General features: G+C 39.2%; 1 protein-coding gene across 2 annotated transcripts; it reads left to right on the top strand.

The window, feature by feature from the left end:
• The first annotated feature begins 8,659 nt into the window (after nt 1-8,659).
• Nucleotides 8,660-13,668, top strand: LOC126215275 (heat shock 70 kDa protein cognate 4). 2 transcript variants are annotated; one of them, XM_049941963.1, is made up of 5 exons: nt 8,660-9,285; nt 9,585-9,795; nt 9,876-10,234; nt 11,968-12,726; nt 12,823-13,668. In XM_049941963.1, exons 2-5 carry the CDS (start codon nt 9,588-9,590, stop codon nt 13,459-13,461), a joined length of 1,965 nt encoding a protein of 654 aa, XP_049797920.1. In that variant the 5' UTR covers nt 8,660-9,285; nt 9,585-9,587; the 3' UTR covers nt 13,462-13,668. The 2 variants fall into 2 exon arrangements, with proteins under 2 accessions (XP_049797920.1, XP_049797919.1); XM_049941962.1 differs by having other exon boundaries at nt 9,129-9,285; nt 9,876-10,240.
• Nucleotides 13,669-17,252: the final 3,584 nt, after the last annotated feature.

Here is a 17,252-nt window from a genome sequence, read left to right as displayed (position 1 = left end):
ACCAAATTAAAGAGCAACTCAAACAGTTTTGTTTGTGTACCTGTGCACGATGGGAAGAGTGTTGTTGTTGTTGTTGTGGTCTTTGGTGCTGAGACTGGTTTGATGCAGCTCTCCATGCTACTCTATCCTGTGCAAGCTTCTTCATCTCCCAGTACTTACTGCAACCTACATCTTTCTGAATCTGCTTAGTGTATTCATCTCTTGGTCTCCCTCTACAATTTTTACCCTCCACGCTGCCCTCCAATGCTAAATTTGTGATCCCTTGATGCCCCAGGACATGTCCTACCAACCGATCCCTTCTTTTTGTCAAGTTGTGCCACAAACTCCTCTTCTCCCCAATCCTATTCAATACCTCCTCATTAGTTACGTGATCTACCCATCTAATCTTCAGCATTCTTCTGTAACACCACATTTCGAAAGCTTCTATTCTCTTCTTATACAAACTAGTTATCGTCCATGTTTCACTTCCATACATGGCTACACTCCATACAAATACTTTCAGAAATGACTTCCTCACACTTAAATCTATACTCGATGTTAACAAATTGCTCTACTTCAGAAACGATTTCCTTGTCATTGCCAGTCTGCATTTTATATCCTCTCTACTTCGACCATCATCAGTTATTTTACTCCCTAAATAGCAAAACTCCTTTACTACTTTAAGTGTCTCATTTCCTAATCTAATTCCCCCAGCATCACCCGAATTAATTTGACTACATTCCATTATCCTCGTTTTGCTTTTGTTGATGTTAATCTTATATCCTCCTTTCAAGATACTGTCCATTTCGTTCAACTGCTCTTCCAAGTCCTTTGCTGTCTCTGACATAATTACAATGTCATCGGCAAACCTCAAAGTTTTTATTTTTTCTCCATGAATTTTAATACCTACTCCGAATTTTTCTTTTGTTTCCTTTACTGCTTGCTCAATATACAGATTGAATAACATCGGGGAGAGGCTACAACCCTGTTTCACTCCCTTCCCAACCACTGCTTCCCTTTCATGTCCCTCAACTCTTATAACTGCCATCTGGTTTCTGTACAAATTGTAAATAGCCTTTCGCTCCCTGTATTTTACCCCTGCCACCTTTAGAATTTGAAAGAGAGTATTCCAGTTAACATTGTCAAAAGCTTTCTCTAAGTCTACAAATGCTAGAAACGTATGTTTGCCTTTTCTTAATCTTTCTTCTAAGATAAGTCGTAAGGTTAGTATTGTCTCACGTGTTCCAACATTTCTACGGAATCCAAACTGATCTTCCCCGAGGTCCGCTTCTACCAGTTTTTCCATTCGTCTGTAAAGAATTTGCGTTAGTATTTTGCAGCTGTGACTTATTAAACTGATATTTCGGTAATTTTCACATCTGTCGATATCTGCTTTCTTTGGGATTGGAATTATTATATTCTTCTTGAAGTCTGAGGGTATCTCGCCTGTCTCATACATATTGCTCAACAGATGGTAGAGTTTTGTCATGACTGGCTCTCCCAAGGCTGTCAGTAGTTCTAATGGAATGTTGCCTACTCCTGGGGCCTTGTTTCGACTCAGGTCTTTCAGTACTCTGTCAAACTCTTCACGCAGTATCTTATCTCCCATTTCGTCTTCATCTACATCCTCTTCTATTTCCATAATATTGTCCTCAAGTACATCACCCTTGTATAGACCCTCTGTATACTCCTTCCACCTTTCTGCCTTCCCTTCTTTGCTTAGAACTGGGTTGCCATCTGAGCTCTTGATATTCATACAAGTGGCTCTCTTCTCTCCAAAGGTCTCTTTAATTTTCCTGTAGGCAGTATTTATCTTACCCCTAGTGAGACAAGCCTCTACATCCTTACATTTGTCCTCTAGCCATCCCTGCTTAGCCATTTTGCACTTCCTGTCGATCTCATTTTTGAGACGTTTGTATTCCTTTTTTCCTGCTTCATTTACTGCATTTTTATATTTTCTCCTTTCATCAATTAAATTCAATATTTCTTCTGTTACCCAAGGATTTCTACTAGCCCTCGTCTTTTTACCTACTTGATCCTCTGCTGCCTTCACTACTTCATCCCTCAGAGCTACCCATTCTTCTTCTACTGTATTTCTTTCCCCCATTCCTGTCAATTGTTCCCTTATGCTCTCCCTCAAACTCTGTACAACCTTTGGTTCTTTCAGTTTATCCAGGTCCCATCCCCTTAAATTCCCACCTTTTTGCAGTTTCTTCAGTTTTAATCTACAGGTCATAACCAATAAATTGTGGTCAGAGTCCAGATCTGCCCCTGGATATGTCTTACAATTTAAAACCTGGTTCCTAAATCTCTGTCTTACCATTATATAATCTATCTGATACCTTTTAGTATCTCCAGGGTTCTTCCATGTATACAACCTTCTATCATGATTCTTAAACCAAGTGTTAGCTATGATTAAGTTGTGCTCTGTGCAAAATTCTACCAGGCGGCTTCCTCTTTCATTTCTTAGCCCCAATCCATATTCACCTACTACGTTTCCTTCTCTCCCTTTTCCTACACTCGAATTCCAGTCACCCATGACTATTAAATTTTCGTCTCCCTTCACTATCTGAATAATTTCTTTTATTTCATCATACATTTCTTCAATTTCTTCGTCATCTGCAGAGCTAGTTGGCATATAAATTGTACTACTGTAGTAGGTGTGGGCTTCGTATCCATCTTGGCCACAATAATGCGTTCACTAAGCTGTTTGTAGTAGCTAACCTGCACTCCTATTTTTTTATTCATTATTAAACTGACTCCTGCATTACCCCTATTTGATTTTGTATTTATAGCCCTGTATTCACCTGACCAAAAGCCTTGTTCCTCCTGCCACCGAACTTCACTAATTCCCACTATATCTAACTTTAACCTATCCATTTCCCTTTTTAAATTTTCTAACCTACCTGCCCGATTAAGGGATCTGACATTCCACGCTCCGATCCGTAGTTTTCTTTCTCCTGATAACGACAACCTCTTGAGTAGTCCCCGCCCAGAGAGCCGAATGGGGGACTATTTTACCTCCGGAATATTTTACCCAAGAGGACGCCATCATCATTTAATCATACAGTAAAGCTGCATGCCCTCGGGAAAAATTACGGCTGTAGTTTCCCCTTGCTTTCAGCCGTTCGCAGTACCAGCACAGCAAGGCCGTTTTGGTTAATGTTACAAGGCGAGATGAGAAGAGTATGGGAAGAGTATGGAATGACAAAGAGTGAAAAAACATGGTGAATGAGTGCAAGTCTTTCACACTTAGTACCAAGGAATATCCCCACGGAAAGTTTATGGGCCTCTCTTTTTCAGTGCATCAACTGTGTAACTGATGTTTCTTATCTCGATGTTCTACACCTATTGCCCGTGCCTCAATGGGAAGAACACATCTTTATCTGGGTACAAGATGGTGCACCGCCTCACTGACATAACTCAGTATGCGACTGATTAAATGACGGATCCGACCAGTGGACTGGGCGCAAGGGGCCGGTTGACACAGCATTTTATGCACGACCTCCACGTTCACACACGATCGGACGCGATCACGTGTATGTGCCTTTGATACCAGCTGATCTATCCGTCTTCAGAAACAGTGTTATTGTGACAGTTACTCCAGACACATTGACCAAGGTTTCAGAACAACTCACCTATTGACTCTACGTGTGATCGGTGTTCACACTGAATAATTGGAAGAAAAACTTCTAGTGTTTCTCTTTCATTTGGTGTATTATTTATACAGGGTGAAAAGTATTTAAACCGACAAACTCTGGGAGGTTGTAGGGGACATCAAAAATATTTTTCCCTAATGTCATTTTTTCCTTTGAGCATTATTTAAACCGGTGGAGGCCGTATTCTGCTCTTCAGTTGGTAGAGGCCGTATTACGATCTTCAGTTGTTATAGGGCATTTTACGTTCTTCAGTTGTAGGCAACTGCTGTCCACCAGTGTAGTAGTGCATTGTCTGTGTTTACTAATGGAGCGATACACCTGGAGTGAGTACACTGATATGGTTGGTGCGTACTACATAGCGAACCACAACGGATGAGCTGCACAGCGGGTTTATCAACAACAATATCCTAATCGCCGTATCCCGCATCATACGACCTTTGCTGCTGTGTACCAACGTCTGCGTGAGACCGGGTCATTTAGCAGATTACCTGGACAGGGACGCCGTTGCACGGTAAGAACGCTGCAATTTGAGGAAGCTGTCTTGCAGCATGTGGAGCGGGATCCTTCAATCAATGCGGTTCTTCGTTAATGTGTGGGTCGGTGTTGTTGGGGACTGTTTAATTGGGCCGTATCTTCTACCTAGGCAATTAAATGGCAGGCACTATTGCAATTTACTCGCCCGAGCATTGCCAGAATTGCTGGAAGACGTCCCGTTGCCTAAGAGACAAAGCATGTGGTTCCAACGTGACAGGGCACCGGCACATTTCAGTCATCATGTGCGTCGATTCCTGGACCGACGGTTCCCAGAAACGTGGATTGACAGAGCTGGTCCTGTACCGTGGCCTGCTCGATTCCCAGATATGTCCCCTCTGGACTTTTTTGTGTGGGGAGAGATGCGCAACCTTGTTTACGCAACTCCTGTTGCATCAGAAGAGGATCTGGTTGCCCGGATAGTAGCAGCAGCAGGAGCAATTCAGGATACTCCTGGGGTTTTTGGCCCTGTCAGTCAGAACACGATCCTACGGGGTAACCTTTGTTTACGTGTCAAAAGAGGCATTTTTGAAAATCTACTGTAATTGAAATTCGGTTGTGTTAATGTGTTGTCTCTTGGTCATAAAAATTGGAAAAGTGTTTGTTGTTTTAATTAATTTGCCACCAGAGAAATCTTCCTCTACCGGTTTGAATACTCCTCATAGGAAAAAATGAGATCGGGGAAAAATATTTGTTTTGATGTCCCCTACAACCTCGCAGAGTTTGTCGGTTTGAATACTTTTCACCTTGTAATTGTAAGGTGAACGTAATATGTGCGTAAAACCCATATATTCATTTTGAAACATCCTGTATACCTGGACAATGCCGTGTACTCAGCTTGTTACATGAGAGCAGTAGTTGAGTAGTGTAGGAGGAGGAGTGGCAGCTCGTTTAATGTAGCTGTTTACACACGTGTAAAGTTACCTTAAAGTACATATCATAATTATCAATTCAAATAGGTAAGTGTTAGTTATAATTTGATATTAGTACACTTTTCTGAAGTAGCTAACAGCGTCTGGCTCCATTTGTTACTGTATAACACGACTCGTTCCAGATCCCCGAACACTATTCTACACGACGGAAGTGACCAAACACATTGTGTGAATGAACATCAAGTTGCATGACAAACTGTAAGCTGCTCCATAACTGACTTCATAAGTAAGTTCACAGGATAGAGGAATGCAAGAGAATCTCATTTCTGATACAGCTACACCAACTGGAATTTAAAAATCAAGTTCTTAATGCTTTCACTTAATTTCCTTTACGTCTTCCGCAGTTGACGTTTGCAACCTGTCAGTGCCTGGAATAATACAACAGTGATGACATCAGTTCCATTGTAGCCTAACTGTACAAAGAAATACACAAATGGCAATTTTCTGGTTCAACCACTCTTAAAATGTAGCCCACTAGGCATACACGTTACGGTGGTCACGCCATCGCCCTCAAATGGGTTTCATTTTGTTTGTCGTGGATACCATTTGTGGCATACACGTGTGATAAGCAGTGAGGTCACAATTGCTTTCCAGACAATAGACAGACTAAAATCTGGGGCAGGAAGGGGAGCTGAGGGGGGCACACGATCATTGAAATGAACTAACTTACGTGTGACTGAGCTACTTAGTTTCATGTTCCATAGAAAGTTGTAATGTCATTTCACATTCACATTGCCAATTTGTAAATCTGGCTATGTGCTCAACAGTTATCCTACCCACCATCTTTAAAACATTACAATAGGAATTCTTTTATAAAATAGGAGTTGTCAAGGAAGATCGGTCGGTCGGAGAAGGGACCAAACTACGCAGTCGTCAGTCCCTCTGACCTGAGATTAACTAAAATCCCACATTAAAAGAAGGAACTACAACATCCATAAAATGATAAACTATTGACAGGGAAGGAAGGAAAAGGCCAGATGACGAGGAGAGGGAAAGAAAGTGACTAATGACAGGGGCGTGAAAGAAGAAGCACAGGAGACGAGAGAGATGCTCAGGATATAACAGACCCCATAAGGAAAGGAGTGGGAAATCAGATGGCCAGGGTGAATCACCAGGCTCAGTTGAAGCCAATGCAGACGGGATGAAGAGGGGAGCACAAAAGCCTGCCATCCCCTCCATCCGCCGATAAGGTGGAAGGAGTTGTCAAGGAAGAACTTCTCAGTTTGTTTTCAAATTTTACTTTGGTACAGTCATTTTATATCACTAGATAAGTCAGCAAAAATTTTAGTTGCAGCATTGTACACCCGTTTTTGTAGTAAGGACAATTTCAGTGTGGAGTAATGACTGTCATTTTTTCTTCTGGAATTGCAATTATGTACATCATTGTTCATTTTGAACTGCAGCGGACTATTGACAAAAATTTCAAGAGGGAATAAATATACTGTGAAGTAGTAGTAAAAGAGACCAACTCAAGCAGATGTCTACTAGAGGATTGTGGGCAAGCACCACATTCGTACAGCATGTTTTTGAGCAATTAAGATCTTTCTTAAGGCTGTTACCACAATCATCATTTCGTATGACATTACTGAATGAAAATGTTAATTTGCTGATTTGTCTCTCCCCTAGAGTTACAATGATTCTAAGTACAAATGTGGCAGAACTAAGTTGTTTCAGGAACTTTAAAATGTGCTTTAAAAAGCTGATGTTATTCATGGATGGCTAACAAGTCTTAGCCACACACAAGCAACCCATAACGGCTAATGTATTACAAAGCACAAAAATTCCCCATGTTGCTTGGCAAAGAGGGACTAATGACGTGATAATGCTGTTCCACGGAACCGTCACTATCAAACTCATCATCTGCCACGCACTTTATAAAACAAACAGGTTTTCACGGGCATTTGTATTATAGAATACTGGTACGGCACCCTGTGACAATGCTGCGGATTATTATTATTATTTTCCGCCACACTACGTATTGTTCGCAAGAAAAAGTTATCTGAGGGGCACGCAAGGAAATAAAATTAGTGATTGAACGCTGTATTATTAAACAACATATCGCCACAGTAAATACGATGGCCTAAATGGAACAGCAAACCCGTTGACATTGGCACACATAACCATTAGAAGTGGTCTAATTCAGCCTTGGTACAACGAGCTCTGGCTGCATAAATAAAGCATTACACTTTTGATGCAAATAACAGAATAAGGAACAAGATGCCTTGTAGCATGGAGAACCAAGGCGATTCATCGAACTTCGTATAACGTTGGGGGCGTATACACGCTTCGGAAAGCAAGCAGTTTCCTCATTCCTTACACATGTAATATACGATAGTAGATGTCATCAATTGTATATGGTTTATATGACGTCTAAAAATCAATTAATACGTGCACGTTCAACATGTAAAAACTAGAAACTTTATAACCGCTTATAGGACTATTTCACGTTTCAGCGTCACTACTGAACAGGGAGTAGGTACACGCGACTAAAAAAAAACTTATAAATGTTCAGCTTGTACTCATAAAGTCGGGAAGTGAATGTAAAATGACTCGTTCGATATCAAACATATATCGTGCAAACCCATGGAACACGAAACTAAATAGTATTGTTAACACACAGTCGCGGTATTGGTATACAGGTACTACGTTTTAAACGGTTTACATCATATACGCAAATGTTAGTGTAAGTAACACCACACGTACTTTCACATAATGTTTTATATTTACACATTTTCGACAATTACATTTTCTGTCGGCACCTTGTTCCCATAACTTTTAAAGAAGTCAGAAAGCGGGCGGGGAACATTCATACCTAGCTAGAATCAGTATTCTGTTATCTCTTTTACGGCTGTAAAAGCGAAACAAAGTACAAACTACCACATTAACCGATGCAACGCCCGTGTATGAGTTAAGCAGTTATTACGACCTGAAAGTTAAGCAGCACAAATCACAAATAGTTGTCGCAAACCGCTGTAATCAGGAGGTGATGACCAGCTCGCTTTGGTTATAGCCTTTACTAGGCATCAGTTACTGCTAAGTTTCCGTTGTATTACTGTTCAGATTATTGAATTTATGTAAAATAACGCTTCCTTCCAGTAGTACATTTTTTTATTCTTAATATTTGGGATTAACGGGTGACGCTGCACGCTCAACACGTTTCATCAACTCACTGCGATGAGTCAGCTAGGTTCTAACCTACGTCACTTGTGATTACTGCGACCTTGCCGTAACTTTCCTTGTATTGATCCGTGTTCACGTCATGCTTCAACTGTTACAATATCAGGGCGATTCATATTGATTGTAACACAAACTTATTACTAACGTTCTCCGAATCCACAAATACCATGCTCTATAACAAGATTTCACGTTTTTACTGTAATTTTATCTCAGCGTTTACGGAACTTCTGTTTCGGCATTGTAACTTGACTTCACATTGCCACGACTCAACTAAAGCTATTACTATTAAGTACAAAGCTATCTAATAAATGGTATAACGGCTTACATGCATTTTACCTCCTTTTCGTAAAATCTATACAGAACTTTACTTACAAAACTACTTCTTAACTTAATTATACACTTCAATGACAAAGCAGGCAGAATATACTTTGCAACATATTTATTTATCCCTTTATTTTCTTTCAACGACAACATCGAGCAACTTATCCAGGACCCCCACCCCGCCCATATATGACCTATTCCTTGAAAGAAACTTCGCGGCGGCTATCGATCCTCGTTGATGCAGGAACCCTCCAGAATATTCCTGCGCCATCTACCAACACCCAGTTTATAGCTTTGCCGCCATTGCGGTGAAATTTTAGAATTTAATACATAATTTTTGGAATGCTTAAAACGTAGTGTCAAGTTTGAAAAACGTGAATGACGGTAAACTGAAGTATTTTGTGACATATATTCGTTCTTACGATTTACTGGCGTTCAGTTGTTGGTGGTAACTACTTTACTTCTGCGCAACAACATGTAAACCACGTGCACGCGACCTCCGCGCGCTACTCTGAGCAGTCGCCACGTCATTGGTGGATTCTCGGAGAAGGTTCTGGAACTTGGTGCAAAAGCAGTCAATAAAACCGACAGCGGAGGAACCCAGTGCCGATTTGGAATCAGAACAGCAGAGAGTGTGCACGTGTGTTATTTATTGAAGTTGTGCCTGCAATATACGCTAACGAAAGGTAAGATTTTTCTACATACTTTCTAGTGTATGTTGTAGATAGATTTTATTGTGTATGAAATTTGATTTTAGTTCTTTACATTTTATTAGCTAGTATCTAATGGTGAAATTTACGTAACCTCCAGAATAGTTATGGTGTTCAGTTGTGTACCATTTAGGATGGTTTCGTAATCACTTCTACACGTGGAAAGCTTTAAAACATTGTTTAATTAACGTTAGTACTTGCGAATTGTTCTAAAAGTCAGTAAAAATACCTAAACCTTTAATTGAACTATACGTTAATTGTTCTCATTATTTCAGAAAATGGCTGTAAAAGCACCTGCAGTGGGAATTGATCTAGGTACCACCTACTCCTGTGTTGGAGTGTTCCAGCATGGGAAAGTGGAAATCATCGCCAATGATCAAGGGAATCGTACAACACCTAGCTACGTCGCATTTACGGACACGGAGCGACTCATTGGCGATGCTGCTAAAAATCAGGTGGCAATGAACCCAAGTAACACTATTTTTGGTAAGTAGATAGATCCTTATTTGTGAAGTGTATTTTCGTTTGCTTTTGAAATTTGTTAAAAAATATGGTGTTTATTTCAGATGCAAAGCGTCTTATTGGGCGCCGTTTCGACGACCAGGCTGTACAAAGCGATATGAAGCATTGGCCTTTCAAAGTCATAAATGATGGTGGCAAACCAAAGATTCAGGTTCAGTACAAAGGCGAAACGAAGACTTTCTTCCCTGAGGAGGTTAGCTCAATGGTCCTGACAAAAATGAAGGAAACTGCAGAGGCGTACCTTGGAAAAAATGTCAGCAATGCTGTGATTACGGTTCCTGCCTACTTCAATGATTCGCAAAGGCAAGCTACCAAGGATGCGGGAGCCATTGCTGGACTCAATGTGCTGCGAATTATTAATGAACCAACAGCGGCTGCAATTGCCTATGGTCTCGATAAGAAGGTAAGTGTAAGTAATCGCCTTCTAAATTCTCTTAACAGTTGTGACTAAGTCTGAATTTTTTTTTTAAACTGTAATCTTAAACTGGAAACTAATTTAACCACCTCCATCACACCCATTTTTTCCGTACTTTAATTCAACTAGCTTCACCTTTTATTGTCGAAGGCAGTGAAAGTTTACAATTTAGCTAACCTAACTTTAATTGCTGAAATACTATCGCCCTACTGTTCCATTGGGAAGACCATGCTTTGTGAGATCTTACAACAAAGATATGTCATACCATCTACTATAGTGAAATGCCTGTGCATTTCAAACAATCCCATTTGAACAGTTTTTTTTATACCAAAACTTCTAAAAGCTGTGTCAAATTTTGGCCACTACCCTACAAAAGCTATAAAATAACAACTAATCTGTATTCTAAATAAGCTTATTTTAAACATTTGAAGCTAGATTGCAGTCATTCTGGAGAAAAGTATCATGGCTTAATTAAGAGAATCATTCAAAAGATGCTGAATGTTGATAGGACCAGAGTCCATACCACAGAAAAAACATCAGTTTCAAGAAGTACCTGAAACTGCCAAATAACCGAACAGTTTTAATATGGATGAAATATCACCACCCCACATGCCCTCTCCTATTATAGGATAATTGTGACCAGAAATTTATTCTTGTAGTTAACTTTAAACTGTCTTCTTCCTATAGCATAAAATTGCCACTGTAATAAGCAATCAATGGTTTAGTATGGTCAAGGCAATTGTTCACACGTGTACTGAACATAAGGGGGCAATTATTATGAAAAATGGGAATTCTTAAGAGCTAGACTTCATATGGGAAATGTAATTTCATAACCTTAAATTGTGCACTTTTAACATACAATTTAAATTTGTTATAAATGTAAAATTTTTTGAAATTCCAAAGAGTGATAGTACTACATACTTATACTTTACTGCTTTTAGCTGCTGTAAGGTTAAACTGAAAGGAAGTCAGTGGTGTGTGCTGCTGCTGCTGCTACCAAACTAATCTAGTTTTTAGTAACAAGACTGTTCTATAGTTCGAAATTTTGGGAAAACATTGTTAAAGAATTCTACTGAGTTCCTTATACATTTTCAACTTTTCCAGCTAATCTTGATCATGTTCAGTGTCAAAATGAATATTTTTTTTGTTTGATTCCACTTAAAAACGCCATTACCTCTGTTGCTTTCCTTTTTAGGGCTACCCCACTCAAATTTAAAATATTGTTGAAAATAGTTTAATAACATTGCTGACAAAACTGGAACCTGCTAACACAACTGTTTCTGTTTAAAGTTTTACTTAACAGCCCTAAACTTGCCATATAGTGTTAAATGTATTAAGATGTAAACGTAAAATAATATTGGGCAGTACTATGGATCTATTTACCTTTACTATTTCTTTGCTTTACCAACTCGATTACCACCTTCAAATATAACCTACACTTCATACTACCGAACCCTGTTAGTTTTTTAGATCAACTTGTGTAACAAGCAAGTTTTTGTACTCCACACCAGCTTCCTCTGTACATGCAGTATTTTTAGCATATGCACTGCTGTATACAGAACAGCAGTGCAACCTTAGTTCATATTTTCTGATTCCCAAGAAAAGTACTTGTAGTCCTTCCCATGGAGATAGGATTTCAGTATTGAGATGAAATAACTAATATTAACTGTTAAAATAGTTAAGTAAATGTCTCTTAAACAGTTGGTCTTTCCTTTCCACAGGGTCATGGTGAAAGAAATGTGCTTATCTTTGACTTGGGTGGTGGTACATTTGATGTGTCAATTCTGACAATTGAAGATGGTATTTTTGAAGTGAAAGCCACAGCAGGAGACACTCATTTAGGAGGTGAAGACTTTGATAACCGCATGGTTAACCATTTTGTGCAAGAATTTAAGAGGAAGTACAAAAAAGACCTTACTACCAACAAAAGAGCACTGCGTAGGTTGAGAACTGCCTGTGAAAGAGCAAAACGCACACTATCTTCGTCAACTCAAGCCAGCATTGAAATAGATTCCCTCTATGAGGGTATTGACTTCTATACATCTATAACAAGAGCAAGGTTTGAAGAGCTAAATGCTGACTTGTTCAGGTCAACTATGGAACCTGTGGAGAAAGCACTCCGTGATGCAAAGATGGACAAGGCTCAAATTCATGACATCGTGTTGGTTGGTGGGTCAACTCGTATTCCAAAAGTACAGAAGTTGCTTCAAGACTTCTTCAATGGCAAAGAACTGAACAAATCAATTAACCCAGATGAGGCAGTAGCATATGGAGCGGCTGTACAAGCAGCAATCTTGGCAGGTGACAAGTCTGAAGAAGTGCAGGACTTGCTACTGCTCGATGTTACACCACTATCACTTGGTATAGAGACTGCAGGTGGTGTGATGACAACTCTTATCAAACGAAATACCACCATCCCAACAAAGCAAACCCAGACATTCACAACATATTCGGACAACCAACCTGGTGTGCTCATTCAGGTAAGAATATAGAAAAATCTTGTGAATATTTGTTGTTTCTTCATACTTATTGTAAAATTACATTGAATTTGTGACTTACCTGATTCATTGTTTCAGGTGTATGAAGGTGAGCGTGCTATGACAAAGGACAACAATCTTCTGGGTAAATTCGAATTGACAGGAATTCCACCTGCCCCACGAGGTGTGCCTCAAATTGAAGTCACTTTTGATATTGATGCTAATGGTATCTTGAATGTAACTGCTGTGGAGAAATCAACTGGCAAGGAGAACAAAATCACAATTACAAATGACAAGGGCCGTTTGAGCAAGGAAGAAATCGAGCGCATGGTCAATGAAGCTGAACGTTACCGCGCTGAAGACGAGAAGCAGAAGGCAACTATTGCAGCAAAAAATGGACTAGAGTCTTACTGCTTCAACATGAAGTCTACTGTGGAAGACGAAAAGTTGAAAGACAAGATATCAGACTCAGACAAACAAACTATCTTGGACAAGTGCAATGAAGTTATCCGTTGGCTCGATGCCAACCAGCTGGCTGAGAAGGAAGAATTTGAGGAGAAGCAGAAGGAACTCGAGCAGATCTGCAATCCAATCATCACCAAATTGTACCAGGGTGCAGGAGGAGCTCCTGGAGGAATGCCTGGTGGTTTCCCTGGTGGATTCCCAGGTGCTGGTGGAGCTGCTGCTGGTGGTGCAGGAGCTGGTGGTGCTGGGCCAACTATTGAAGAGGTTGACTAAATGTGAAAGTGTCAAAGGTTAATCTGTCCAGTCCAGTGCAGTTTTCAGTTCAAGCTTCAAGATTTTTGTTAACTTGAAGTGTGCAGCAACATGTTACAGACAGAACTTCAATATAGCTCAAAAATCTTGTTTCGTTACAAATGTTTTCCATTTCAAATCCATGTAAATTGTTGTTTGGCTTTAATTAAAGAGCTGTTCAGAAGAAAATGCAATTTTCATTTTTGCAAAAGAAACCTTGACCATATACCTAGAATTGTTTTGGTATAGTTTTTCAGACAGTGATGGAAATACATGAACAATCTTTATAATGTTGTGTATTATGTAAAGTTTAAAATGTGTTCATGAGAGGTAATAGAAATGTTTAAGTTAAATGTTTATTTATTCAAAGAGGGAAGAACATGCATAGGTGAAAAATGTGAAGGTATTTTTCTTTGAAAATTTTGAAATAGGTGAGATAGGTAAATTTGCAACCATTTAGGCTTTGTGGTTGTTCAATCAATGCAATAACTACAGAGGCATTGGCCTTGAATAGACATGTTTTAATCAGCTGGTGCGGGAGGGGGGTGACAGTATGAAATCAATGGCACTTTAGATTTTTAATTATGCAGTTGATAATATGCACATTAAAGTACCACCTCCTGTTGTGTGGTGGGGTGAGATTGCCATTTGGCATAAAAAGGCATACTGACATAAATCCTTTAATAGTATGTGTAGTTGGAACCTTAATAGTTCCAGTGGTATGGATAAAGATCTGTGGAATGGTTGGTATTTTGATCCTTTTACAAGCAAGGGCTTAAGTGAATTTTACATTATGCAGCTATAAAGTGCCATTTGAGGGAGAGTTAAATATGGCTTATAATTGACTCAAATCAGTCTTGAGTGTTACAAATGGAAAGTTTTTTAAGCAGACTTTAAGAGAAATTTCAATCCTCAGTTGAGGTTCTTTATCAGTAATAGTAATTTTTCCTGGCACAGCAGCTCAAAGCCAAGTACAAGGAAAAAGTTCCCAAACATGTTACATGTACAGATAGACTAGCAAGATATTGCTCACTTCAGATGTGTGGCTCCAGTAAGCAACTGACAGTAAGATTTGTCAAATGTAAGGCTACCATAATTAGTGTAGGAAATGAGTTCAGATTGTTTGTGTTGTGTGTATTAAAGAACTGAACAAGACAACACTGGGAAACTTTTTGTCACCCAGTTTAAAGAATGTAGTAACGTGCTTTGTTATATTGAATAACTTAACATACATGTTAGTGCCCATATTTCATGCTAAAATTTGGTGTTTGCAGTCATTGCAACAATTGTGCTTGCACACAGCTTGTAGAAATTGACAGGTAGTCAACTGAAGGTGCCACTATCTGTTGAAATAGTGACTGATTATGTGTGCTATCCCATATGAATCAATTTCTGTTGTGAAGTGTGTCAGGCAATGCTAGTTAACAAGTACTTGGATTAAGTAACATGGTCAGCATTTTGGAAGCAGTCATCAGAAATCTACAAACTGTAAGTGTAATTTTCACAGCTTCTTACATCAGATGTCAACTCAAATTGCCCCAAAATCGAAATGAAAGTGCTACAATAGTGGGTCTACTGTGTCTGTGTAGTTATATTTACATTGAAACAACAGAATATCGTAACACTTAAACATATGTGGTCTTACTAGCAGTGGTTTGCCCTTCTAGTTGGAAAATTTGTTCACCTAAACATTAATAAAGACACATAGCTTACAGTAGAATGTGAGTCACAGTAATGATAGGAATTTTTCATGCTCACAAAATAGTCGTAGAAAGTCCAGAAAAAAATTATTTATAAGTGGAAATCGAATACTGAAATTCTGCTTTATTGTGTAACACTATATGAATGAGACATTGCAAGTTGACCTGGTGTGAAATTACCCTTTTCTCCGCCAGTGCTAGGAGGGTGTTAAAAGTTTTATTAAATCATATTTTTTAATGTTTTCTGAGAAAAAAAAATGCACTTTAAGAAAGTTCACAAGTACATAATGTATTATTCTGTACCTTTGTTGGAAGATTTAGTGTAGTGTAAACGGTGATCGTGAACTTAAAATTGTGTCCTCCTATCGACCACCACTCACTCTCGGATGTAACTGATAACATAAAGAACCTCAGCCTGCTCGTTTGTACGCTCTCCAAAATTCCTGTCACTTAGGTGGAGATTTGAATCATTTAACAATCAGATGAGATACAGTTTTGTAAGTGGTAGATGTGACAAACACCCTGAAAGGCTTTCTAAAAGCTACTTAGAAATAGCTTATAAGACACCATTTATCTTGTAACTAATATCAATGACCACGGGACAGTTGTAGCACGAGGGCAATGCGTGAAGCCTTCAATGACTGCTGTAGCAGAAGCTTATTGCAAGACCTTCCGCAAAGTTAGAAATTCTGGTCATACGTAAAAGAAGTGGCAAAATTAGTGCCCAGACACTTCTGGGTAACTTCGAAACAAATTCATAAGAGAGCAAAAGTAGAAATATTGAACTCCATTATCAAATGTTTCTTCACGGGAGAAGGTAAAGGAATGCTGCCTCAGTTTAATTCTCATACCACTGTAAAGATGAGTGATTTAGTTATCAATATCAGTGCCATTAAGGAAAAACAAAAATAATTTAAAGGCCTACAACTTGATGGAATTGCTTTCAGATTCTATACGGAATGTGTAGCTGAGCAAGTCCAATTTTAACCGTATAATAATTTAGATCCCTCAAACAAAAAACTGTGCATAGTATTTGAAAGGAAGCACGCACACCTACCAGAAGGATAATAAAACTGCAGTCCACTCACTGTACCTGAAATCTATTTGTTGTAGAATCTTGTAACATTTGCTGAGCTTAAAACATTATGAGGTGTGCCCTACAGAATAACCTCTAACATGCCAACCCGCATGGATTCCAAAAACATTGGTCATGCAAAATTCTCACATGACATACTGAAACCCATGGATCAAAACAAGCAAGTAGATTAATTACTTCTTGAGTTTGAAAAGCATCTGATACAGTACTGTACCAATGTTTATTATTGGAAATATGATCAAATGGCGTATCAAATGAATTGTGGGACTGGATTGAAGATTGGTAGGGAGGACACAGTATGTTACCTCGGAGAACACCGAATGATGTAGAAGTAACTTCAAGTGTGCTGGGATCCTTGCTGTTTATGTAGTATATTTTTGACCTGGTAGTATTAAAGAGTAACCTCAGAATTTATGTTGATTTTTTAGTTACGTTTGAAGAAATATTGCCTGAGAAATGATATACAAATATCCAGTCAAACCTAGGTAAGATTTGCAGTGTTACGTGGCTTTATGCTTCATTACAGACTTACTATTTTATCAGTGGATTTGTTTTCACCACGTAACACCCGCTGTTTACGTCCTCCTTCGTTGCTGACCGATGTATCACGTTTCGTTCTGACGCCGCAACTCTTCCTTTCCTATATCTTTACTACTTTTATCTATATAAATGATGAACTATTGGTTTTGCCATTTAACAACTTTTTAATAACTGGAAGTATTACAGGCATCGGGTCCCACCTAATGTGTCACCCGCCTATACGTTTTACGTAAACCTTTCGAGACTCGATCGATCTGTTTACAAAGAGAAAGCAGAATATCTCTTCCTTTGACGTTGTCCGACGACCTAGGAAGCTCGACGCCCTCATGGCCGAGGCTCTTCTACGGCTCGCGGTAGTTTGCAACATTCATTTTATTCCTTGCCGCTACGTCAAACTTTCGTGGTGATTGTTGGGCAACGTCTTCCGCATTATCTGC

This window comes from Schistocerca nitens, chromosome 12 (assembly GCF_023898315.1).
Source record: "Schistocerca nitens isolate TAMUIC-IGC-003100 chromosome 12, iqSchNite1.1, whole genome shotgun sequence".
In the NCBI taxonomy this organism is placed as follows: domain Eukaryota; kingdom Metazoa; phylum Arthropoda; class Insecta; order Orthoptera; family Acrididae; genus Schistocerca; species Schistocerca nitens.
This window is presented reverse-complemented; position numbering and strand designations above follow the sequence as displayed.